General features: G+C 51.9%; 2 protein-coding genes across 3 annotated transcripts in view; one reads left to right on the top strand and one right to left on the bottom strand.

Annotated features, from left to right (window-relative positions):
- Dnah17 (dynein axonemal heavy chain 17) overlaps positions 1-1160 on the top strand; it is a 119181-nt gene extending 118021 nt beyond the window's left edge. For both annotated transcript variants that reach the window (XM_036196601.1, XM_036196602.1), the window contains exon 80: positions 803-1160. In XM_036196601.1, the coding sequence (XP_036052494.1) occupies positions 803-1050 (248 nt within the window). In that variant the 3' untranslated portion in view covers positions 1051-1160. The remainder of the gene's footprint in view (positions 1-802) is intronic.
- On the bottom strand, positions 409-27065 carry Pgs1 (phosphatidylglycerophosphate synthase 1). The gene is made up of 9 exons (XM_036195337.1): positions 26787-27065; positions 24183-24260; positions 22528-22627; positions 21736-21925; positions 21013-21191; positions 18482-19003; positions 7591-7739; positions 3975-4100; positions 409-895 (listed from the first exon to the last, which is right to left on the bottom strand). Exons 1-8 carry the CDS (start codon positions 27063-27065, stop codon positions 3981-3983), a joined length of 1617 nt encoding a protein of 538 aa, XP_036051230.1. The 3' UTR covers positions 409-895; positions 3975-3980.

The following is a 27065-nucleotide window of genomic DNA, read 5'->3' as shown; positions in this document are numbered from 1 at the left end:
CCCAGGCAGCTAGGGCTCTACCCAAGACAGGAGCATTTGTATGCGGGCAGTGGAAACAGTTTAGACGTGATAGGAATGCAGCCTCCAAACTGAAGCAGGAGCTCTGTTGAGTCAGGGACTCCGGGATACATGGGCTGACCCTCAGCCAGCACTCCTGAGGCTCCCCCAAGCAAAGGCTTCAAGGAGGAAGGCCAGGCTGCAGGAGGGCAGATAGGTAGAGGTGCCATTAGAATCCAATGGCAAGCCAGGCAAAAAGGCTGTGTCCTCAGACCCATTCCGGCCAACTCCACCTGTGCTGGGTCAGGACCAGACCAGCTGAGGCTCACATACCCATTCTCTGTTTATTGTGGAATGGCACACAGGACACATGAACACAACTGGACAGGACGAGAGATGACAGCAGTCTGGTTAAGGGCAGATAGTGTTTATATAGCATATACATATATATAACGTATTCCCTATGTACAGAGGGTAGACATTCATTACACAGGACGGATCAGGAAGGGACGGTGCTGGAATCTTCAGCTGTAGTCTGCTGCTGCTGACATTCAGAAGGCTGAGATGAGGCTCTGAGGAGAATGCAGCCTCAGAGCCATTACAGCATGCAGAGTCACCTCCAAGTCCTCAGTTCATACCCCATGTTTGGCACTTCCAGCCCCTGGCACCTGGCCTGAACTCTTCAGGGCTCCCACTTCACTGGCCTCTCTCTCTGCTGGTGCCTCCCTTATTCACGGTCAGCACTCCAAACAGGGGGCTCAGCCTCCCGTACCATACCCAGACGTCAGCTACATTGTCCCCACAGGAGCTCGCTGGGACACCCAGACCGGAGTCATTGCGGAAGCACGGCTGAAGGACCTCACACCAGTCATGCCTGTCATCTTCATCAAGGCCATTCCTGTGGACCGAATGGAGACCAAGAACATCTATGAATGCCCCGTGTACAAGACGCGGATCCGAGGACCCACCTATGTCTGGACCTTTAACCTGAAGACCAAAGAAAAGGCAGCCAAGTGGATCCTGGCAGCAGTGGCCCTGCTCCTGCAGGTGTAGTTGCCCCTGCAGCCCGACCCTGTGGTTCCAACCAGAAACCCAGCCTTGCAGCTGTCACCTTACAGGCACTGACAGCCATTTTCTTGACTTCTCACCAACTCCAGTGCACCTGGGCCATGCAGAGGCAGAGGTGGGTGGGATTAAACAACTGCAATCATGGTACCAGTCTGACTGTACTCTGTGCCTGATGTCACCCAGGGCCTGGCCCAGCAGTGAAGCCTGAGTCCCAACAGCTCAGAGAAAACACCCCGGGAACCAGACCCTGAATCCTGACTTCCAGAATGAGCTTATCTGGGCAGGAGCTGCTGGGGTTAGGGTACGGCACTCACCCTGGCCGGATACTGCACACAGAGCCCCACAGCCGGGGACCAGGTGCACCCTCCACGCCAAGCTCTCAAGAAAGGGAGCGCCTGAAGTAATAATCTCAACAATGTCTTCTTCCCAAACTGTCCTAGCACCACAACATGCACACCATGACACAGGTGCCGCCATGCCATGTATGCAGCTGTCCTTGCCCACAGACACTGTGAGAGCAGGAGAAGCAGTCCAGGGCAGCACCGCACCACACACACACACACTCACATACACTCACATACTCTCACACACACACACACACACACACACACACACGCACACACGCGCACACACGCTCACACATTCGCACACACACACTCACTCGTGCATACATTCGCTCACACGCACATACACACTCACAGTCACGCGTGCACTCACACATATGCGCACACACACACACACACACACACACACACTCATGGTTTTTGTCTATTCTGCCTTCACCCTCAGTCCACACTTGCAGGTGAGTGTGCACACGTCCCTGGGAATGTTCCGCTAACTGTGGGTTGGCTATGTGGGCTACTCAATGGTTTTATTTCACGTAATACACACCCCTCTTGTTAACCAAACAGCCAGAAGGCCCATTCACACAGTAAGGCCCTGCCTCAGGTGATGGTGCGCAGAGAGGTGACAGTGGCTGAGGCCCCTCTGGCTGGCTGGTTGGGGGTCTGCATCAGTACCATTAGCAGAAAAGAAAAGGAAGCCTGGCCCTCAGAGACCGGCAGTGCTGATGTTAGACATGCAGCCAAGTGGTCAGACTACAAGCAGGTGGCAGGGTGATGGGAGCTAGACAAGAGGGTGACGGGAAACAGCCAGCCAAGCCTGTAACTCCAGCCAAGGGGCTCGCTGGGGAGCGAGGCACTGCTCAGAGTTTCTAAGGCTTCAAAGCCGCAAAGGAACGCAGACCCCGCAGGAACTGTCTACCCCAGCTTGTCTGACCTTTTGTGAACATTGCCCTGATGCCTGAGCCCCAAATGGGGACAGAGAAGTTTCAGGCCAGGCCTAGGAACTGGGCAACTGCTTCTGCTGGCCAGAAGGGGTCACTGCAGCCCCACAAGAGGGCACAGCCAGCAGGTCTCCAGGCAACCTGTTCCAATCCCTGGTCATAACCACAAATTTTGCCTCTGGAGCCTGAAATAAAACAGTAATTCTCCACATGTACAAACTGTCTCCATACCTCCCAAAGGCCAAGTTCCCTGAAGGGATCTGGAACAAAGTCCTAGCATCAGAATTGGGGAGCCTAGATCTGCAGAGGAAAAACCTACCCAGGATTTCCTAAAGGCCTGAGCAGGGCAGAGGGAGCAGAGCAGAGGGAGCAGGGCGGAGGGAGCAGGGCGGAGGGAGCAGGGCAGAGGAGGGGCTCAGCCCCAAGCCGCACACTCTGCCAGCAGAAGATGCTCTGCCAGCAGAAGATGCGGGAGTGCTGTGTAAGCCAGCCTCTCCAGGTGGTTTCTGTGACTTGTGTGAGTCAGCTGTCGCCCAGGGCAGCACCGCTCTGTCTTATTAGCAACGAAAAGCAACAGTCCTGTGGAAGGCTAGGTGTTCCTGACTCTGGAGCCCGACCTGGGACAGCCAGTCAGCCACAGCCATCACTGCTGAGGGACTCCTCTCCGGGCTGCTGGCCTGGATCCAAAGGCTGTTCTCGGCACACCAGCTGGACTGGCGGGACGGCAGCACATGAAGTGTCCAGGCTGCTTCCCAGAGACCCTGGGGAGGAGTGGGGAGGCGAGCAGGCTAACACAAATACACAGGGCATGTGCACTTGGACCTGCTATGAGGAGCGATACCAAATATGAACAGGCACATTTTTTATTAACCTGGAGACCTGAGCAGGTGCGGTGGCGCACACCTTTAACCCTAGCACTCGAGGCAGAGGCTGGCGGATCTCTGTGAGTTCCAAGCCAGCCAGGGCTAGTGAGACTTAGTCTCAAATAAAGTAAAAATGAAGGTGTGACAAAGGGCAGGAACAGCAAAGATCCAGAGACCCCGTGGGTCACGATGGCCAGCTCTGTAGAGGTCTGTCCGCACAGCACAGTAGCTCAAGTAGCTCATACACCACATTCTCCCAGTGCTCAGGCTCCTGGGCAGGCAGTCTACCCCATGGCCAACAAGGAAATCACAGCTGCCTCTCAGATATCACACTAACCTGCTTCGTGTCAGGGAGACAGGTTGTCACTGTGTCCTTCCCACCCCAGCACACTCCAGAACAGCTCCTCTACCACTGAGCACTGTCTGCTACAGGGCCACACTCAGCAGAGAACAGGGAAGGAAAGAACCCCTCTGCCCCTTGCCCCAAGGCCTCTCTGGACCCCTGGGCAGGAGCAACAGAAGGGAACAGAGGCTGCTGGCCTACCCCAGGTGGCCCTGGCCCTGGCCCTAGGCGGCAGCAGCAGCACCACCTAAGTGGAGGGAGAAACAGCCAAGTTCAGCATCTGCTTTAAAACCACTGTCCACGGGCAGAAACACTGCTCTGTGGCAAACGAAGGAAGCAAGGGACAGCCGAGGCCACAGGGTTCCCTCAAGAGCTCCAGCCTTCGCCACAATTGGCCTACTGAGTTCCCAGCACCTGCCTGTTCTCAGAAGAAGTTCTTGATCAGCGGAGTCACCATCTTCACCCACAGCTTCACCTGCCGATCTGGCTGATCAAAGGTGGCAGAGGAGACAACGCCCGATCGCACATAGAGCTGCTCTTGTTCCTAAGGAAGAGAGGGACAGTCAGGCACTAGGTGTGGGGTCAGCCTGTAACTCCTCAGAGCACCATCTGGTACAACAGTGACGCGCACAAGGCAGATCAGAGATGCCACCACACCATTCCTGAGGACTTTGGCCAAGGGGCTCCATCACTACACACTGTGGATTTGGCTGAAAACTTACAGCTGGTGGGAGAGCTTTTATTTTAGATGTTTACCCCTCACAAAATAGATTAGCATAAGTTAAAGTAATAAACTGGTCTGGGCGGATTCCAATTAGGGGTAGTATCAGTCCAGCACGTGTACAGACCCTGAGTTCCATCCCCAACGGCAGGTTACACTGTGCCATCAGCATTGGCCAATGCTGCTGGTGGAAAGTGACACCAGAGCTTATCCCAAGACAGCCCTCTGCACTCAGCCGCACACTAAGATCTAGAGACACTTGTGGTGCTGCATTTACAGTGGGGAAAGGCTGGAAACCACCTAAACATCCAACATTCGCTTGTGAATTAACCCAGATGACAAAGCAATGTCAGGCTGACGTCATAGAGGAAAGTGACAGAAAACTAGACACGAGATATACAGCATACAGCTGCTCCCTCAGAATCCACGACAAAACCTTCAGATTCTCAAGTCCCTCAGTCACATGGTGGCATGTACATCCTCGTGTAGATCTGCTTTTATCTTTTCTTACAGTGCTGGCAACTGGGCCTAGAGCCTGCTCTCCAGGCCTGTCTCAGACTTTTCAACTCGGGGTTCTTTAAAGCATCTAACACAGTTGTAAATATAAGATATAATATATCAATGCCGTGTATGATGTTACATTTCACTCTTCAGGGAACACAAGACAAAGTCTGAGCATGTCCATGTAGGAGGGCAATTCTCCCTACGTATTCCCACCACAGTGGTTGGCTCCTTGGACTTGGTACATACAGGGAAGGAAGGCTGACAGTCGGGCCTCCCCACAGGCTCCCAGAACAAAGACAGAATGATCCAAACGAGTCAGATGAAGACAACGTCTTCTGTTGCAAACCATGTTTAAGCTTTCACCTCTAAAACCGAATTCTAAAACACACATGTGGACTGATAGACAGCTGCTGGCAAAGGTACTACCACCTATGTAGTAGGAGAGAACAGACTCCTTCAAGTTGTCCTCTGACCTCCGCATTACACATGTGCACAAATATACAGGAGGGGTGATGTCAACCATTTTAGATTGTGGGTAGCCTACAAATGCTATCCTCTTCTGCCTCATGGCCCTGAGCAGCTGGGGCCATATCTGCACCCACACGGAGGGTCAGCACACGAGCCCTGATTGACAGAGCCTTACAGAGCCGACATCATCCACAGGAAGGAACATACTCCTCAGCAGTTCCTCCAACCAACAGAGAAGGAAAAGATGCCTCACCCAAAACCCTGCACAAGTATCTGAGGATTTGCCCATACAGAGGTGGAGACCTAGGGCCTGCCTTCACCTCTCCTGCAACTCCCCACACTTGTGACCTTCATCACGAAGGCAGCACCCTGAGGCCATTGTCCACACCAAACTTTCAAACCCTGTCCCCACAGCTGGCTTTCCCATCATGAATATTTCCATGTCATGAACATCAGCTTAAGGTTCCATGGGCTGTGCCTTCAGAGGAGCCAGCTCAGGTCTAGGGGAGGAGGGCAGCCTTGCAGAAGTCTCCACAGACCCAGCTCCAGATAGATATGCTCTTTAGTAAACACCCAAGATCTCAATTAAATGACCAGAAGAGCTTCGGTGTCCTCACAGAGGCCACAGCAAGGATGGAGAAGGAAGTCAGCTGGCAGAGGTCACAGCACTGTGCAAGGAGTCTTTCTTAGGTCACAAGTGGAAAACTGCGTTCTCTGAACAAAGCCAGGAAGCTTTCAATTTTTATTGTTTGCACCATGAGGGAGGGATTGATAAAAATATCTTCCATTCTCAAGACAGGGCCCTTCCCTGGGTCCCAGGAGAACTCCAGCAGGCCTTCTGAGTGCAGGGACCACACACTGCAGGACTATAAGCTGGGGGCTGGGCATGTGCAGCACCACATGGGGCAATCAGACACTGAAGGGTCAGGAGGCCAGCTGCAGGCCTTAAAGCATACCGAAGCAAATGGAACCATCTAGAAATACATTTCTGCACTTCACAGACCCTGAATCAATACGCATGTGCTGCCACCTTCCCACCATCAAAAGCCCCTGGGAGGCAGGTTTGGGAAGAAAATATCCCAAGTATGTCATTTGAGAAATCAGCTCAGACCACAACCAGCCAGGCCTTTCTCAAGATCCAGGATGTGGGTTTAGCTCCCCATCTCAGGAAGTGGGGTCTTCTCAGCACTAGATAGCAGAGCACACAGGCCTAGGCACTTGCTCACAAAACTCTCCCAGAACTCGTCCTCGCCTGGGTAGAATCATTACCAGCTCTCTCTGTAGAGGCATCTGTGTGCACAACTCTCTCTCTGCACCAATGAGAACAGTCCAGGAGACGCCCACAGTCCAGAGTCAGACTCATCTCTTCTCCACAGCCTGGCTCCACGGCCAGCAGGTGCCTTGTTATGGGAAGTCCTCAGCTTGAGAGCTTCCTCGGTCATTTGCCATAAGCCTTTCTTCAGAAGGAAGTCTGCTAGCACACCCGTCACCTCACTGGCCACAGGGCATGGCTGTTGTCACTTCCTCTCGCCCAGTCACAAAGCTCTTACTGGCACCTGGCCCTCGGTGACAAGATTCCCAGACACAGGAGCAAGTCCAAAGAACAAAGCGATGGCCACTTAGGACCTCCCCCATCAGCAAGGGCTTTGAAAGTTCTGTAGCAGTGACTCCCAAACACTGGAGTCTAAAAGTCAGGATGGTTCAGCACATAAGGAGGTGGTCCCACAAGCCTGAGACCTGAGTTCAATCTTGAAACCCACAGTAGGAAAACTCACTTCAATAAATTGACCTCTAACCTTCACACAGGTATCATGGCACATGTGCATCACACTCACACCCATCCCATACACATATAATAATATACAGTTTAAAAATGATCAAAATAAAATCCAGTGGGTACTGTTCCTGAGGTCTGGCTGGGAACAAGGATACTGCATCCCAAGACCCCAATGGAAATCTGGTCCAACCCACTCCGGGTCTCCTGCAAAGACCACAAGCTTCTAAGACCAAAGCACAGGGCTCTGAAGTCAGGGCCTGCTGCAGGAGAATTCACAGGAGAGCATGCATGAATTCTGAGCTTTCTGTTGTCTGCTCCACAGGGAGGGCCAAAGCCATGGCCAAGCCATGAGATTCACCACTGCTTTTAGAAAAGGCTAGACCCCATTCTACAATACCCATGTCCCAGTGAGGAGATGGTGGTCTCTTCCAGCATGGAAAGAGGGAAAGGCCTAGGGTAGGGTACAAGCCTATCCTGCCTGGCCTTCCAAGATGCCTGTGAGGTCAACAGTGACATGTCACCACCTGCACCCCATTACCCAAGAACCCCATCACTTCAACAAACCTGATGGAGCTGCTGCTGCAGGGCTCGGCTCTCCGTCACGATGGCAATCTGGGCTTCTAGGTCCCGGTGAACTGACCTGTACCCAAAATTAGGAGAGCCAATCAGCGTGAGGCAGGGCAGGCTGCTCCCTGCCAGGTACAGCCAGAGGCCTGCAGGAAAAGGAAACGTGCAGACAGGAAGTGAGCTCAGCATCTGCCAGGTCTTCGCCACACACTGTCTCAACCTAGGAGGAAAGCAGCCAAAAAGCACAGCATCAGGGAGCTGGCTGAATCAGGCTCACCCTCCTACCTACTACCACTAAGGTGCTCCAAACTGCTGAGTGCAAGGCCATTCTGCTCTCTGCTACGTCTGCTGTGGCTCATGTCCCGAGCAGGGAGCTGGCTCCTTCAAGGCCACGTTGGCAATGGTGTCCTTGGGGTCTTTTCTGACACCCTTGCCCCTAACTGCTCCCTGGGCCCTTCTCTAGAGAGGCCACTAGCCCCAGCTCTTTCAATTGCCTGCTGCTGGCAAAGTGCAGCTCAAGGGCCAGAGCCCACCATCCCTCCTGGGAGCCCTGAACAACCAGGCAGATAGGCTCTGCCCTACAAACCACCAGAGGTGGAGTCACCTGGAGTGCAGAAGCACTGGACAGGACCAGGTCTACCTGTATACACACTGCCCACTTTTTCTACCTCCAGACACCCAGACACTCATCCACCTCTCTAGTCATCATCTGGAGCACAGAGAAGCACTGTTGCAAGTGGGTGCCACAGGGCACTGTGCCACCAAGGCTGCCACATCACACTACACATGGGACACTCCTGTAATGAAGGTCATGGGTTCTAGCAGAATCTTAAGCACCACTAGGTATGCCCATGGCAGATCCCATTCTGTGCCCTTTTCCATGCTCTCAAAGTCCAAGGCTTTAGAGCCCAGCCACCGAGATCTAGTCCTGAGTCCTCCCCAGGCCTAGACTGGCCTCTACCCTTCCCCTTACTAGCCCAAGAAAACCTATCTGGGCAAACCCAGTCAGCTCCAGGGAGACCAAGCACCCCCAGGCCTGCCACAGCTCCTCCATCAACAGGAGCCTCACAGAGGCCACAGACTTGCACGAACATCACAGATACCCGGCCAGCATGTAACACACACAGCTACACCAAAAGACGCTTAGTTCCTACTGGTCACGCAGAGCAGTGTTTCCAAGAACACCTTGGGCAGGAGCTGACAAAGGCTGTCGCTTACTCCCTAAAAGGCCACATCAAAGCCACCTGCCTGCAGTAGGCCTCTAGTTAGGTTGGAAAGTCAAGAGGCCAGAGAGACAGGTGTCCCTCCCCACCTCCATGCTGGCAGCTCTGTCCACATGGCTCACCCTACCCAGGGGTCCAGGCCAACCTGCTCCTTCACACCTCCGGCTTTTCAAGTACTTAAGCCCCTCTCTGTCCCCACCTCAGCTTTCCCCAGGACATGGAGCCCCAGGAGTCTCAGAAGACTGAGCACCCTTCCCACCTGCCGCTGTGGGGGTTATCGCCACTGCTCCCACACTGGGTCTGCTTGGGACCAACCACCCTCCTGATAAAGACGGGAGGGGCAGCCCCTCCTGGGCCAGGCTGACTCCCATATACAGAGAGTAAGATTCTCCTCTAGCAAACACTCCCTAAGCACCGAGCCCTGAGACACTATGACTCTGTGGGGAGGGTCTACCTGCTGCCCTCTCCATAGTCTCCTTGAAGACCTTCAGGGCCTACTGTCCCCAAGGCCCAGCACCTAGGCTGACCTTCAGGGCCTACTGTTCCTAAGCCCCAGCTCCTAGGTGGACCTTCAGGTGGACCTCTTTAGAGACATTTCCAACTTACTGTCAGGCCCTAGCTCCTCACTCCAGAGCCTGACCTTTCCAGGAACCAGCAAGAAAGACTACAGTCTGGGAAGGAAAGGTGTCTGGGCGTGGCCTAGGGCAGGGCTATTTAGCACTGAGTACCAGAGACAGCTAGGGGCAGGAGGCCACTGAGGGCACTACCAGGCTTGGCACTCACCACAAAACATGTTCCTAGCATCAACACAGTGACCTGTAATCAGAGCCCAGAGACAGAGACCCTTTGGGCCTGAGGCTTGAAAATACCCTACCTAGCACCCCTACAGGCTTGTTCCTATCAAAATGAAAATGAAGTGGGGGCGGGGGGCACTCAGCTGGTAGAGTGCTGGCCTAGTGTGCAGAGGAAGTCCTGTGTCTGATCTCAGCACACAGTGGGAGTCCAGGAGGTAGAGGCAGAAGGATCAGAACATCAAGGTCATCCTGGCTACAATATCACTTTTTTCTTTTTGTAAGATTACTATTGTATGTGTGAGAGACACTGGGGGGTTCGGAGCTCCCGTGTGAAGGTCAGGGAACAGCTTAGTGGGGTCTGTTCTCTTCTCACTTTCATGTGGTTCTGGGGAGGAACTCACGGCGTCGAGCTCGCCTGGCAGGCACCTCTGCCTTCTGAGTCACCTTGCCAGAGCCTACAGATCAAGTTCAGGGATAGCCTGAGGTACAAAAGACCCTGTCTCAAAAACAAGTTGATAAGCAGCAGGGCATGGTAGCACATACCTGTAACCCCAGCACTCAGAAAGATGATTTCATGTATGAGACCACTTTGAGCTACAGATCCAAGTTCCAGGCTAGCCGAAGCTAGACTTGTAATCCCAGCCCTTGGAAAATGGGGACAACAGGAACAGATGTTTGAGGTCAGATTCCCTCGGCTACAAGAGTTCAAGGCTAGCCTAGGCTGCACATGACAATGTTCCCCGCCCTTCTCTCTCTCTCTCTCTCTCTCTCTCACACACACACACACACACACACACACACACCCTTTGTTGAACCCAAAGAGAAACAGATGAAACACTGCTGAGAGACACTGCCCATGTTACGTACGGACAGGTGTCGGTCACTGGGACCGAGTCCCAGGGAAGCCTATGGTGGGATATTTGTACACTGAGTGAGGATGTGTTGCTGTGATTGGTATAATAAAAAACTGAACAGCCAATAGCTAGGGAGGAGAGACAGGTGGGACTTCCAGGCAGAGGAGGAGGAGAAAATCAAGGCACATGGGAGACACCAATGAAACAAACCAGATATCCGGAACAGAGGAAAGGTAACTGAGCCATGTGATAGAACACAGATTAATAGAAAGGTTAATTAAGTTATAAGAGCTAGTTAGAAAAATGGCCTAAGCTAAGGTCAAGCTTTCCTAATCAAAAGTCTCGCCTGGGGGTGGTGGCGCACGCCTTTAATCCCAGCACTGGGGAGGCAGACTCAGGCAGATCTCTGTGAATTCGAGGCCAGCCTGGTCTACAAAGCGAGTTCCAGGACAGCCAGTGCTACACAAAGAAACCCTGTCTTGAAAAACCAAAAAAAGAAAAAAGAAAAAAAAAAAGAAAGAAAAAGTTGTCGTCTCTGTGTCATTATTTGTGAGTTGGTGGCCCAAAGGAAAGCCTATGAGGCCAGCATGCCAGGAGTCTCCACTTTTAGACTCCAAGTCAAGAGCTTCAACCATTGGCTGGTGCCCTGGGGACCCATCTTCCTCACTTGGTTGATCCCCAGCTGTGCCCACAGGCTCCCTCCAGATGCAGGGAGGCTCTGCAGGCAGGAGGAGGAGGCACACTTCCAGCACAGGGCTATAAACTGGTCATCAAACCCCAATTCCTCACCCCAGAGCTTGACCTTTGTGCCTAACGTCTCCACAATTCCAGGAACCAGCAGCTTGGGGAAGGAAAAGTGCTTTGGGGAGTGAACTGGGGGCAGGGCGAGGGAAACTCTGTAGCCCTGAGTTCCAGCGAGAGCAGGGAACAGGGAGACCTCTGCAGCCACTGTCATGCCTGGAACACTAGAGGTGGCACGGACTCAGAGACCAAGTGCCCTGCTGTCTCCTGACTCTGAACTCTTCAGAAAGAAGCCACCTTCTGGAGTGGTGGCTCACACCTACCATCCTAGTATGAGAGGCTAAGGAAGGATTCTTAGGAATTCAAGGCCAGTCTAGGCTACAGAATAAGATCCAGTGTCAAAAACAAGAAGATGAGGCCACATATCTGTCCTTTTCTAGGCATCCTGTGCCTTACACAACAGAGGCTCCAGCACGTTCAAACAGGTCCTGGCGACTTCACTGTCCCATCTGCCTTGGGCAGGCATGATGTGCCCTACATTCAGGCCTCTGCACATAGAGGCCTCCCTAAACTAGACCCCCTACCAGCATGGATCCCTTCTGCTTAGGGCTCTTGCTTGCCACAATCTGCACAGGACCATCTGCTAGCTAATGTCCTTCCTGTGAGACAGAAATCCCAGGAGAGCAGGAACCACAAACCTAGTGAGCATGCCCAGTGGTTTCCATGATCCATGCAAGGCACATGGATGCCAGATTAATATCAGAGTGGTGACTGCCTCCCAACTAAGTAGATTATATGTTTTTGTTTTTTTTTTTTTTTAAAGCAAGAGTTTGAGCTGAGAAATGGCTCAGCGGTGAAGAACACTGACTGCTCTTCTAGAGGACCTGGGTTTGGATCCCAGCACCCACATAGTGGCTCACAACTGTAATTCCAGTTCTAGGGGATGCAACACACTCTTCCATCCTCTAGGGGCACAGGGCACACATATATACATGCAGGCAAGACACCCACACATGTAAGATAAAATAAATAAACCTAAAGAAAATCAGAAGCTCTGCATATGCAGGCCGGAGTCTTCTCTGAGAACTTCTCCAGAAAGATGAACTTCCTCCTACAGCCCCAGGGTTCTTCGAGACCCTCCCGAGTCTCAGACCCTGCAGAAACCAGGAGAGAGAAGACATCCGCAGGAGAGCACCAGTCAATTCTGGTGTCAGAGGGATTGAAAAACTCCCGAGGCCTCAGGGCTGGAGTCTACTGCCTGTGATGGCCATGTCCACCCCTGCCCCCATTACTCTTAAGTACATCTGCTGGGTCCAGGTGACAGCCATGCCACATGGAGCCCAGGTAAACAGGGTGAGGCTGCCAGGCTGCCTCATCAGCTCACCTTCGGGCAAGATGCCAACCAGCCTGTCGGGAAGACAATAAAAATAATGGAATCCTGTCAGTCATTAACAGATTCCATCTGCACAGCCAAACGTCTCTTAATCCAAAGATCCCTGAGCACACAAAGGGTTTTGTTAATCTAGAATGCTTCCTCCAAGAGAAATCAAGTCAGTATGCTCAGTCCTTCCTGATCCCCCACAGATGTGTCCCCACTGAGCCCATGGCCCTGGCAAACAGATGGGCAAGAGTAGCTTAGTGCGCAGTGAGCAAGGGTGTGATCCCTGCATGACAGGGCTCGGCTACCAAGACAGAGCAGGGACAAGGCTGGCACGTGTCTTGCTCAGGGCAAAACATCAAAATGATGGCCTGAACATCACAGGCTTCACCATGGGGCAGAACTGAGACACATATGCATCACACTCACACATGTGAAATGCTAACACTGCCCCTCAGGCACCACATAAGCATGCTGGAGCTCAGCAGACTCCACTGAACTATAACACCTGTGTCCTAACCCACTCCCCACACTCCACCAGGACCAGGTGGACCCAGTGAACCTGCAGCACCTGCTCAGACAGATCTGTTGAGCATCTGAGAAGCAGTCAGACTCTAGCCCAGACCCTAGAACCCTTCCCCCTACAGCTACAGGCCAAGCCAGAGACTGGCAAACCAGCAGTCAGAGGCACAGCCAGGAGCCTAGTTGTGCCCACTGCCTGCTCCCGAGGACTCTCTCCAGCCAAGGACAGAGCTGCCCTTCACAGCTAGAGGTACAGCAACAAACCTGCATACAGATAACTTAGGTCGGCCCACCTAGGAGTTCACAAGTGCTTAGCTTCCTGATGGTGAGAAAGCAAGACACATTCAGAAGAAACCAGACTCCAGCTGGGGCGGGGAGGCGCTGCAGGCTGAGGATGGCACTGGGGCGTCTGAACATAGGCAGCTGCTCCGGTACTGAACTCTATGCCAAGCCTCTCACCTTTACACTTATGAACATGGACCCCTGGCTCCTGGTGGCAGCAACAAGTCACAGGACTCTTGGGCTTAGACAATAAGAAAAACCCTCAATACACCACAGCATTCTGTGTTGCTAAGCTAGGACCACTGTGAGCTAAGACACCTATATGCAGGTGACAAGGCCAAAGACTACACATCAGGGGGTCCTAGGCATCCCCTACCTACACTGGACCAGTCATCCACTCTGCTCAGAGGGAGCCCTCACTGGCTGTGGGCTGCTGGTCACTTACACACACTTGCCGTCCCAGACGACATCATGCCATCATCACATTCTACAGGATCTCCTGCAGAATGAACCGAGCTTCTAGGGACCACTTCCAAAAACTTCCACATAAGAACTCAACAGATAAGCCACACTGCAAAAGAAGTCTCCAAGGCAAACACTGACACCGTGGGCCATCCCTGTGGGTTAAGATAGCAGCAAAGCTTCTAAGTGATATAAGTTCTACCAACTGCTTCAGCAGCCAACTGCCACACAGTGAACTTCCCAGCAGGCATTTGAGCAGCAGCGAGTAATCCAATCCTGAATTCTGTCCATCCCGGGCTGGCTTCCATCCCCACCTTTGCCCCCACTGTTAGGGTCACATAGCTACACCAAGCTCTCCAGCAAACACTATAGAGCAACCCTAGTCTTCTGAATCGCAACTGGTGTGGTCATGTGCCAAGGCGGCTTCCCAAGGAAAGGGACCAAACCATCTTCCTTGCTAAGCCACCTCACAGGGCCACCAGCAAGTTCAAAAGGTCCTCCTAGCACCCTATGCCTGGTCCCTGGGGAAAGCTATGCTGTTAAGTTGTATCTCTTGAGGTACAGGGATCCAGACGGATCTAGAATGCAGTGTCCTAGTTTCTCAGGCTATCCTTCCTCTGAAGCTTTTTGGGAGCAGGAATAGTTGATGATATGGATTCACAACACGCCCCCACGGTTGGGCATGGTTGCACATGCCTGGTGGAACCTAGTCACCTCCGCCTAGCCATTTCCGGGTCAAAATGTCTCACATGACCAGGACAACACAACCATGTGATCTAGGAACATGCATGGAATAGCCACATGGGCCTGTGCGTGCAGGCACGGCCCAGCCTTTATAAGCAGGCGCCATGATTTCCGGCTCCATCTTTACTCACGTGTCTTTCCACAGGCCTGTGCACCTCTGCCTCTCTCCCTTATCTTAATAAAACTCTTGTTAGTGGATTCTGTCGTGTTTCGGGATGTTTCCTCGCAGGGTAAGAGCGCCGCAAATAACCAACAACAGTTGAGACCAGCCCAAGCCTGTCCTGTAGGAGCTTGGGCAAAAGAACCCTGATAGCAACTACATAGTAATGAGCAGGAGTTTTCCAGGAGCCCAAAATAGACACAAACAGGCCCATGTCCTGTATCCAACACAGGCCCTGTAGAACATGGTTCACTGCACCAACCATCAAAAACCAACAACCACCCTATGGACTCCCTATTCATCCCATACAGATACTGAAGCTGTCTGCAGGTGTGCCAGAAAAGGGCCGTGACCCACTATAGACAGCAGCCACTAAGCAGGAAAGGACGCTGGCCTTTCACCTTTGCAGAGTAACCTCTGACCTCTGATTCCTGGAGAGGCCCCTATTCAGAAGAAACTGCTTCAAGCGGTTGTAATCCCAACACTCAGGAGGTCCAAAGTTCAAGATCATCCTCAGTTACATAGCAAGTAGCTCAGGCCACCTAATACCCTATTTCAACTTCCAAGCACCATCTACCCCCTGTAGTGGGTAGCCATTCCAGCCTTGGCCTCTAAGTTCCAACCCACACTGAGGCTTCGGTAACGGTCATGGCCGGGCTGAGGGAGGATGCTGAAGACCCAGGATCGGGATATGAGGGATCTCTTTGGTTTCTGGACCCTGGACGCTGGAGGTAGACTGAACAGAGTTCTCCAAAGGCCGGACTGCACCATACCTTTGCCAGACCCTACAACCTACCTATCCCTTCATTTGTAAGTTACCCCACAAAATAAACCTCCCTTTTAACTACATGGAGTGGCCTTAATAATTTCACCAATAACCCCCACCTAGCTCCACCATCATCTCATCCTCCTTTCGTTTCTTACACAATTCTAGGATCCAGATATGAGGCTCTCCCTGCCCACCCCGCTAACACACACACACAGTGATCCAGCATTCACAGATGGCAGGGCCCCACCCACATCAGGGCAGGCAAGAGGGAGGGAGGGAGAGAGGGAAGGAGCAGAGGGCAAGAGCACAGAGTCCGGGAAAAGGCGAGGCGAGATACACAGGAAAAGCCAGTTGGGTGTAACTGGGGAGTCACCGCACATGAAAGTTGATCAGTGAGGCTTCAGGGGATGTGGCAGCAGATGGGACCTGAGACCACAGTCTCTCCAGCTGTAAGGCTGGGCTAGGGCCTGAGGCACAGTGGACTTGGAGGAGCATGCTGTATGGCCTGCCTTGCTGTGCAGGGACCTGTAAATTACCACACTTCTCCAAAGCTCTGGCTTCACCCAGCTGCTCAGTTCTTCCCTCTGTGTCCCCACCCTTGGGCTCTGTTGTCATTCCCAGAAGGAACTGGGTCAACCTGAAAAGACTTTCCATACACACCCTCTGGCCAGCTCTACCTGCCCAGAGATAGCCAAAACCGCAAGCTTCACTCAGCCCACGTGTTAAGCTGAGACCAACAATGGCAGTCGCTTACCACACAAACAACATTGCCTGCCTGGGCAGGACTGAGGGCTTCCATGCACAAGCAGGGCCAGCTGGACAGGCAATCACTTCACCAGTCTTTGAGGTATTATGTCCTATATAAGGCTGAGGTGGAGTTCAGACAGGTAGAGTATTTGATGCATACACAAGGCACAGGAATTCATCCCAGCACCACAAAACACAAACAAAATAAAACAAAGAACGGCGAGATGGGTCAGTAAGTAAAGATGCTTGCCACCAAGCCTAAAAGCCTAATTTTGATTGATGGAATTAACTTGATAGAAGGAGAGATCTCATTCCCACAGTACCTTTTAACCTTTATAAACAGGCCATGGCATGTGCACACTCCACCACCACACACACACACACACACACACACACACACACACAGTGAGGGTTTTGTTGTTGTTGTTTCTTTTTGTTTAGTTTGTTTTTGACACAGGGTTTCTCTAGGTAGCCCTATGCTATGGGATGTCTTCCTGTACGCTGTGAATATAAGCTATTCCCACTGGTTAGTAAATAAAGCTGTTTTGGCCTATGACAAAAAAAGCTTACAGCCAGGAAATCCAAGTAGAGGTACAGAGAGAAGAGTGGACTCAGGGAAGCACCAGCCACCACCCAAGGAGCAACAAGATGCCAGCAGACCAGTAACACCACAGCTACATGGCAGTTTATAGATTACTAGAAATGGGTTAAGTTAAAATAGCTAGCTAACAAGAAGTCTGAGCCATAGCCTATCCAGTCAGTAATTAATATAAGCCTCTATGTGTTTACTTGGGTCTGAGCAGCTACAGGACCAGGCCAGACACAGGAAAACTTCCGACTACAGCCCTGGCTGTCTGGAACTTGCTCTGTAGACTAGACTGGCCTAGTGCTGGGATTAAAGGTGTGCGCAACCACTACATGGCTCAAATAAATGTTTTTAAAAAATAACAATACAGATAATTGGATTCAGCTCTAGGACAGCAAGGAACTTCATTATTTCTTAAAATATATCCCCACTAGCCAGGCATGGTAGTGTATGCCTTTAATTCCAATACTCAGGAGGCAGAGGCAGGCAGATCTCTGATTTCCAGGATTGCCTGGTCTACACAGAGAGTTGCAGACCAGCCAGGGCTACATAATGACCCTATCTCAGATAAGTAACAAGAAAAACAAAAAAGCATCCCTGCTGAAAATGCTGGGTCTCGAATCTCAAGAGCCAGACATGTGCTCAGAGGCCAGACACAGCAGCCACAAGAACCTGGCACTCCACAGACACTGTCCACACCTCTGCCACCAGACAGAGGACAGGCACTGGGGCAAAAAGCGAGCACCTTAGCAATAGGCCACAAGGCAAATTGTTGTCAAGTACAAGGTTTTCAACACGTTTCATCTACCCGTCAGAGAAGTACCCCCAAGAACCTGCCTCACCTGGGCTGTTTGGATCATAGTAAGTACCCACTGCAGACTATAACCATCTCTACCATAGGGTTGCATGTGGATGGTCCAGGGCACTGGCTGGTGCCCAGCACAGCTCAGCAATGGACACCTGCCTAGCATGGACAAGGCCTGGGCCTCACCCTCAGACCACAAAGAGGAGAACCAAAGGCTACATGACTTCCACCACATCAGAACTACACACTGAGCATGTGCTGCCAGATTCTGAATGTGGGGAGAGAAAGCAGAGGCTGGCAAACAGGAATAGAATCCATCACAATGAGGCACAGACAGGAAACCGGGATATTCACAGGACAAATCAGTAATCTGCAGTAAATTCTCTGCGCAGCAGGCAGGGGTGATCCCTGAAGATAGAAGCAAGCCTTCCATGTTTCCTGGTGTTCCTTTCAGCAGACAGGAACATGTTCCTCAATAGGCACCAAAGGACTAAGGACTGAATTAGGTCAGCAGCAGAAGTGAAAACCTGGGGTTGGTCCCCAGAACCAGGGGAAAAATAGAATATTCACCGAGTAGTTTCCATTTTTAAAGTTTTGTTCACATAAAGGGGAAGTATTCTATACAACTAAATCCCCCAAACAGGACAGAATCACCCCTCCAAGACATGCGACAGGCAGGAAGTACCTGCAAGGGCTACTGTAAAGGTAACACAGTACAGGACTCTCTCCCACATGTATTCACAAAGACTCCAGATCTGTGTGGACCATCCCAACCCCCCCCGGGGGGGAGGGGGGGAAGGGGCTGGCCAGCCCCCACCTACCTTTGGCATGAAAGGTCCATCCCCTGCGCCAGTATTCCTGAAGCTGGACCCGATCCTGCTGCCCCAGGCTACACACTTCACTGTAGAACTGTCGCTCAATGTGCACATAGGCAGCAGGGATGGCGCCGGCCACGCCCTTGGCCCCAAAGAAGCCATTCACCTCTGGTGAGGCTAGGAGGATCTGATACTCGGCCCGAGTACCTAATACCAGGTCCATGTAGGCCTGGGTCAGGTTGAAGTAGCCAGTGGTGAGGAAGACCTTAGCTCCCCGCTCAGCTTCCGTCAACAGGGTCTCAGTGACTATCTCATCTATCTGAATCTCAAAGGGCTTCATCTGAATCAGTGGGTAAATCCAGGTGTCAGGTGCTGGTCTCCGGTCACCAGCAGCCGCAGCCTCTTCCTGACTCAGCAGAGAGTCACTGTGGAAGGTCTGTGCATGCAACATCTGTTGTCGGGTCCTGGCCGAGTGGATCACATCCATGACCCGTTTGTTAGCTGCTCTGCAGTACGCAGCCCGGTCACCTACAGAAGACATAAGAGAAAAAAGAACAATGGAGAACCAGGTAGTGGTGGTAGAGGCAGGAGGATCAGAAGATGTGGTCATCCTCAGCTACATAGTGAGTCCAAGGCCAGCATGAAAAAGACTCTGCTGGCTGGAGGCACACACCATGTGACAGCTAAGTGCAAATGTACAAGTTTTTACTGGCAGAAAACAGACTAAGCTCAAGGAGCAAAGGAGGCAGCATCCAGCAAGGGCCCTGCCCACAGGACCCATGCAATGAGATGTGGTAGGGCATGGCACAGGTAATTCCAGCTACAAAAACTCAAAAACAGGGAAAGGAATGTGGGGTGGCAAACACCAGGTCTTTGGAACCTTGGGGATACAGCTGGGGGTTAAGTAGCTCTGGGAAGGCCGCTGAGCTGCACCTCTGTGGTGGCTGTCTGGTACGCACGCTTTGTGCTTCATAAGAACGATCACTGAAATAAAAGACATGCGTCAGGGACAGGTGTGGTGGCACCTGATTACAATGCTGGCACATGGGAGGAAAAGGTCAAGGCCAACCTGAGCTACACGAGACCCTGTCTCAAAGGAAAAAAAGAAAGTGAAGATGACTTAAGAAAAAGGACATGTTCACATCAAGAAAACACACAGCAAATACATGCAGCACGGAACGCACAGGGCAGGAAAGCACGGCCACCATGAACAGAAGCCCTGAGGGCAGGCTGGGCTCTCCCAAAACATGCCTTCCCCATGTGGACAGGACACAATGACACACACTCTTCAGACACACTGCAGGGAAAGACACAACTTCAGGTTCTGTCACTGGACGAGAAGAGCTGAGAACTGGCTGTGCCTGAAGTCTGGGGAGAGCAAAGCAACGCTGCAGATCAGGAAGACGACCAGTCCACAGACAGGCCAGAAGCAGGAGGTCAACATCAGACTCAGGAGACAGAAGTCTTTGGCAAGGCTAGAGAAAAGCAGCACCAAGTGGAGCTACACTGTGTCCCCTACACTCATGCAGTCTGCACTGAGAACAGAGGCAGACACTTGGGTGCCCCGGGGCTAGACTAGGATCAGAAAAGAAACCAACTGTGCAGAAATCCATCCTGCCAGAGGGAGCAGCAACCAGACACTGAGCAAAATGTCCCTGTCCCTGTCCTAAACATGACACATCCTCAGCTGTTCCTAAATACAGCCATTCCCCACTAGCTGTGCCTAGCCTGGCAGAGTACACCAGGGCCTAAGCATTTCTTCAAAGCCTAGATAGTATATATTTTAGGCTTGAGGACCAAAAGGCAAATCTAGGGATACACAGAGGGAAAGAAATTTTCCACAAAATGTTTAACTGATGCCCTTCAATGCACAGTGGTAACAACTAAACATCCCCTGGAGCAGACAAGGCCATCAACAGACCACAGCCTGGCTGTGCAGTCACAGCTCCCTGGCACTGGGCAGAGCTGTCATCAGGAAAACCACATGACATGAAAGCTTTTCTCCTCCAAGGGCCAGGTTTTACCCCTTCCCCAAGTTGTCCCTAAGCCGTGGAGTCTGCTGCACACTCAGCAGAGCCCTTTAAGGCCAGGAGAAGCCATAGCCACAGGAATCACAGGAGTCCAAGTGCCCAGAAATGCCCCGCAAGGGCTTGCCTGAGCAGAGCACAGCTCTCCCATTTCACTTTCCAGGCAGGGGCCTCAGAACTCGATGGGGCTGCTATGTGTATGCTGTATGTATTTGGGGAAGAGGCCGAGGTGGGAGGCTGGTCACTAGGCAGGCTGCTTCCTGTAAGATCAAGGCAGTCTCCTGGCCCACCCAACCAAGGTATAGGACCCGACCCAAACTCCCATTTTCCCAGGCTGGCTCTTGCTTACAGGGCATATAAGCATGTAAGAACCAGTAAATCACATTCTATGGCTTTAGAAACAAGGGCTAAAAGCCCTGACACCCCATTTCCTACACCAGGGCAGGGAGCACAAAGACATTCCTCAACCGTCAGTCCAGAGGAGTTAGCAGATGTTGCAGGCTGCCCTACCTTTGTAAGGGTGCACCATCCCATCCATGACGTCCACCGTGTCATCCCCCTGCAGCTGAAGGGACACATCCCCCACTGCATCCACCAGCTCTGTGAAGAAGTCTGCAATCTCAGCACAGTCTTGTAAGAACACATAGCGGTCCTGGCGGTTGGTGAAGTAGGAGTCACTCAAGTTTGCACTACAGAGAGAAGAATCAGATGAGGACGCAACCAAGAGTCTATGTGGCCCAGTGACCCAGGCCTCGGGGTAAGGAGGTGAGGAATGGCAATCCCGTGGTGTGATGATGAAACCAGAGCCAGGCCGACACTGAAGACAGGACAGAGACGGCACCCTCCAAAGGAACCAACTCGGGCGGAGAACAGGTGCTGTAGTCCACAGCTGTCAGTGACATCACAGCCCACAGACCTGGGCTTCCATCATGCTCAGTTTGTGTTTCCTGGACTCTGCCTGGCAGTTACGTGTCCTCTCTCATCTGTTCTCACATGAAGTGACAGCATCACCAAGAGCAACAGTGAACTGGTGCAGAGCTCAGCATAGCCGCCAATGCTAACACAATACTAAATGGTGGCTGGTCTTCCAATCAACCTTCCACATAGGAGGGGCTCCTAAAGAGAGGAGCGCCATCTACAACCTGCACAGCACCTTCTCTAAGGAGTTAGGGGGCAGACTGGCCTCGTGCCTTGAACTGGACTCCCACCTAGAGAATACAACAGAGCACTCACCCACTCAAGATGATGTTGTTGTCAAAGAGGTACACCTTGATGTGCTGGAGTCCGATGGTCTCGTTGAAGCGCTCGGGGATAAGGAGTCGGAGGAGTCCTCGGAGATTTGGCGTGTGGAAGAGAGAGACACGCACGTGCTCTGGAAACCTCTGCAGGAGAGGGAGCAGCATGGTGCGCGAGTTCTTCCTACCTGTGTGTGAGCAGCAGAGGAAACACCTATAACTTTCCCACCCGGAAAGACCGATGCCCTGACTGCCAGACAGACCAACTCCCTGGGAGCCTTACTTTATCTGGGGCATGGAAACAAGCCACATCAAATGGTGCTGGTTTCTGACGACACCACACCATGCTCTAGGGCAGGACTGGCACTCAGCCACACTAGCTCCTCTTCCTGGGGAGCCACTCCAACTCAGTGCCCTGATTTATCACCCCAGTTCCAGAAGAAAACATACCAGCCTCAGCCAGACACGACATTAACTCAGATCTAGTCCATTTCCTACAGCAGTCACTTAGAAACTTTGGTCTGAATCTCAGAGAAGGAAGGAGACTGCCTTCCAAGAAGCAGGTGTCCAGGGAACTTAGCCTCAACCACCAAGGACCCACACACACAGCCTTAAAATAAAGCAAGGCCAAAGGAAGCAGGGAGGAGACAGGCCCCGAGTAGCCACGGATTCAGGAAAGCTCCATTTCTGTGCTGACTATTCCAAGCTGGGCCACACACAGCTCCCTGTGCAGGTCTGGTAGAGGACCCAACTCCTCAAAGCAATGAGAGAGGAAGTGCGGAACACCTACCTCTTGAGCCCCGGGTGAAGTCCAGGAGGATGGAAACCTTGAGATCAGAAGGAAACTTGGATTGCAGTGATTTCTCCAGAGAACTTTCCAGACAATCCACCTATAAGGAAAAGAATCAAAGGGACACGTGTGAGACCAAAGGGCTGTGCCTGCACCTGAGAAATGAATCCGCTCACCACACTATCTGGAAACAGAACTACTCTACATGAGCTATCAGCCACTGCCAAGCTCCCTCTCCTGCCTGGGCCCCAAGAAGGTTGAGTGCAGGGCTGAGGTACACTGTGCTTGACAATCTGGAACTCTCACATCTCCATAAACATCCTCCTCCAGACACAACACTGGTACCCCACCCAATGGGGAGTACTAGTTGAGTATCCACTGAATGATGAATAGATCCAAGATGTTACCTGCCCCTGCCTTCCCCTGTGGTTTGGATATTACCCCCCTCTCCCATGAGAAGAGATGAGCTTCCCAAATTTGCTGTCGACAAGGACTGGAAAATGGAGGGAGGCCTCTGCTCCAAGTCAAGATGTGGGAGTATTCAGGCCAGCCTACCATCCCCCTGGCTCCACATACAATGCCTGCATCATGTCCCAGCTCCAAACCACCAGTTTCTTTCTTTCTTTTTTTTTTTTTTTTTTTTTTGGTTTTTCGAGACAGAGTTTCTCTGTGTGTAGCTTTGCGCCTTTCCTGGATCTTGTGTTGTAGACCAGGCTGGCCTTGAACTCACAAAGATCCGCCTGCCTCTGCCTCCCGAGTGCTGGGATTAAAGGCATGCAACACCACTGCCCGGCAAACCACCAGTTTCTAACTAGAAACTAAATCTAGAAAGAACATATACCACAGGCAACACACCTTCCATCCCTCTGAGAAAAAAGTGCCCATTGGCAGGATAAATAAGCTAGGTTCACAGGCTCCTACTCAACCCAGACGCTGCCTGCCATGGGCAACACTACAGAGAGCATCTCTGGACTCATTAGGTAGCTTAGGCTCCTCCCAGCCCTGGCTCCCTTACTGAGAGTCATAACTACGGAACACTAGAAAGCCCAGGTAGAACAAGACTGACTAAGCCCTGACTCCCACTGCCAGCCTTGGTACACCCAGCAGCCAGCTAGCCAGACATAACTGCACTTGGCCTCATCTGCCTAGAACAGTTACAAAATGTTTTCTGAAAAGGTCCTCGGAGTAAATATTTTAGGTTTTGTGAGCCAGAGATGGTCTCTGCAAGGAAGACTCAGCTGTGTGGATGTTATAGGAGAGGAGGAGTGTGCCATGCCCCACTACATCTGTCACAGGAGAGGAGTGTGCCATACTCCACTACAGCTGTACTGACAAGTCAATGTCACGCACCTTACATGACTCACATTCTTTGGTTTTCTTCCAATCTCTTAGAAATCAGTTGTCATTCTTCAGGTCACACAAAAGCAGGCCACAGACCTGATATAGCCTCTGGGTTATGGTCAGGTAGAGCATCCCAGAGAGCCCTGTAAGGGTTGGGAAGCTGTTGGCCAGCACATGACTGAATCTCCCATACCATCTTCATGCACTAATGAGACACCTACATGTAGAAGCCAGAAGGCAGCTGGAGTCAACTGTGACACTGTGGAGCTGGCTCTACCTGCTGCTGGGACCACCTGCCCCTAAGCCTGACTTACCAGTTCTTGCTCCAAAGGTCCTGTCCCCAAGTAGAGGGATGCCATCACAACTCGCCTCTTGGCTATTTTTATCTGTCCCTAGAAGAGGAGAAACAATCCTACATTACAATCATGCATCGTTTTCATAGTCCAATTGGAGGCAAATTATACTCTATGGTGAATGGCTCTACATCCTCACCATTAATACTCCAAGTAGCCCAGCACAGACACAGCAACTTCCCAAAGGAGGTCCCACAACTCTCATTCAAATATTCAGTCTGCAAAGCAAAGCAGTCTAATGGGACAACAACATGCAACACAGCCACTAATGGGTGAAGGATATCGTGTGTGTGTGTGTGTGTGTGTGTGTGTGTGTGTGTGTGTGTGTGTGTATTATGTATTTATATATGCATATTTGTGTGAGCGCTGGTCATATGTAAGTGTGTAGACAATCATCTTGGGTTGTTCCACCGAATGTTTTGTTTATTTTTGAGACAGGGTGTCACTAGCCTGGAACCCACCAAACAGGCTGGCTGGCCAGCAAGCCCAAGAAGTCCACCCAGCTCTGCACCCCAGCCCTGGGATTAAGAGTGTACACCACCTCACCCAGCCTTTTCCCATAGTGCTGGGTACGGAACTCAAGACCTTCATGACTGTGAGGCAAGCACTTTACCAACTGAGCACATTTTCCAAGCCCAGGATGAAGGAATCTGCGTATCCTGATGAGAACTCACCCCACAACATGCTGCTAAAACAGAATACACACAACCTCACCGATAAACCCCACAGGCACATAGCTGCACTCATGTGCATGTATGTACATCCAGGTTTAAAGGAGCAGACAGACTCCTTCCAATCTCTGAGAAGCAGGAGCGGCAGGAAGGGAGTGTGCATGCAGTTGCACTTGCCATCATCTCAAGTCTAGCTGTCTGTGATCAAGCATGGGTGCACATTCCAAGTTGTCTCCACAGGCAGTGTCCTTTCCCTAGGCCCTGCTCCAGCCCAGGAGAATAAAGAACCCCATCTCCAAAGCCCTAGGCAGCCCCACCCCAGAGATGTTAGCAAGCACACAAAGCACCAGAGTGCACACCTGTCACAGCTGTCCTCCCAGCTCTGGGGAGACGAGACAGGAAGATCAGGTGTTCCTATCAAGTTAGGGGCCAGTTGGGGTGACATGAGACTGTCTCCAAAAACTATAAAGCTCAACTCTAAAGGACACAGGAGAGCAGAATTAGGATGAGGGAGCCCCAAAGCACAGCACATGCCTGAGACTTAAGGATATCACCCAGCTAGTGTTGTCCACTCAGGAAGTTGGGCATATCGACTAGACAGATGCATGAACACACCCCTGGGAAATGCTTAGGCACAAGGAAAAAACAAACAACATCCTCAGGCTGCTACTTCCTTTCTTTTGTTATCTATCAAAATCAAGGATGTAGAGAAAAAACAACAGTCAGGCCAGCCCCAACCACCAAAGTGTACAAGGCTGCTCACTACAGGACCCCAGACAACCCCTGCATAAGGAAGGCAGAGAACCAGCCAAAGACCAGAGGGTCAACGTCTGTCACATAGGTCAGGGGATGAGAGTCAAGCAGCCTGTAGGCCCCCAGTCTGCACTCCTGTCCAGGACAAGGTACAAAGGCATTGCCTCTTCTCAACCCAGATCCAAGCCCCCTGCTGCCTCCGACATGGGCAGGGGCAAAGCCTCCTGACCAGAAGAGTCTGTCAGTCAGTCAGCACCTGGAATAACCTGTTTCTTCAAGTCAGAGGGAAGACAGAAGCAAGAGCACACTGCAGGTTCATCCTCATGAACAATGAGGAAGAGGACAGAGGCATTGGCCCCCACACAGGAATGAACCCAAATCAGCCCCTGCCCGTGGGCATACACACAAAGAATGAGCCAGCCAGAAATGTGGCTAAGTGTGGATCAGCACAAGCAGAGAGTGAGAGGAGAGACAGCTGGCTTTCTGCAGATGAGCGCTCACTTTCTCCAGAGATGAAGCTGCTGCACCTGTGTCCCCTGCTATCTCCCAGCACCCTGCTGGCCACCAGCCTCAGCAGATCTCTATTCCAGAGCCATTGTTAATATGAATTCAGAGAGTTCACATAGTTAAAGATTAATTAGTGCAGAATTACTTCATTCCAATTAGCAGTCCAACCATGAACTGTGTAATGTGAACCTGAGTACTGTAGAAAGCAAGCCCGAGGTGTAAGGTGACACCACAGACCGATTCCCAGTGATCCAGGATGCCAGGACCCCGGGCCAGGGAATACAAGCCTCCTAAGGTATAGTGCCTTGTCACCAAGCGGCCACTGCGAGGACACATCAGATCCCACCTCAGATCCCCACAAGGCAAACACAGCTACCATGAGGAAGCTGCCATCCAGGGAGGGATTCACATGCACAGCCCTCTCATCTCCAGCAGAGAAGGACTGGGGGCTACAGTCCTCCAGGCTCAGGTTCTAGCCCTGTCTCCTCTCTGCTGGGGGACACTAGCTACCAGAGGCACCAATGAAGGGACACTGACAGCAGGAGCCACAGGCTGTGTCTGCAACAGGCGTCAAAACCCACCAAGCCCTGACACCTCCATCCAAACCCTGCTCTTGGTCCCTCAAGCAACTTACCTTCAAAAGCTCGAAGAACTCTGCCGGGGAAGAAAGCACCCTGACGTGAGAGCTGGAGACTCCGAATTCCGGGACCAGGTTTCTGATCCACTGAAACCTGTGCACACCCTCGGGACATAGGCAGCAAGGTGGGGAGGTGACCTGAGGAACAGTTGGGGACAGCAAGGGAGCCAGTAACAGCCATGGCGACCTGGTTAAAGAGACACGCAAATGAGCTACTCCGTCAAATCCCTCTGGGGACTGACTGACTCCTGAGTTTTGGCCCTTCAGATTTTCCAT

This window comes from Onychomys torridus, chromosome 8 (assembly GCF_903995425.1).
Source record: "Onychomys torridus chromosome 8, mOncTor1.1, whole genome shotgun sequence".
Taxonomy (NCBI): domain Eukaryota; kingdom Metazoa; phylum Chordata; class Mammalia; order Rodentia; family Cricetidae; genus Onychomys; species Onychomys torridus.
The sequence above is the reverse complement of the archived record's forward strand: the minus strand, read 5'-3'. Positions and strand labels throughout refer to the sequence as shown.

What these genes read in the sequence shown, in the direction of transcription:
- Pgs1 (XM_036195337.1), bottom strand. Translation starts at nt 27,065, where the DNA reads ATGGAAAATCTGAAGGGCCAAAACTCAGGAGTCAGTCAGTCCCCAGAG. An exon ending in GACCTTTGGAGCAAGAACTG is followed by an intron (nt 22,628 to 24,182) that starts GTAAGTCAGGCT and finishes TTTTCCTTATAG; the next exon opens with GTGGATTGTCTGGAAAGTTC. An exon ending in GATGGTGCACCCTTACAAAG is followed by an intron (nt 19,004 to 21,012) that starts GTAGGGCAGCCT and finishes TGTCTTCTGTAG; the next exon opens with GTGACCGGGCTGCGTACTGC.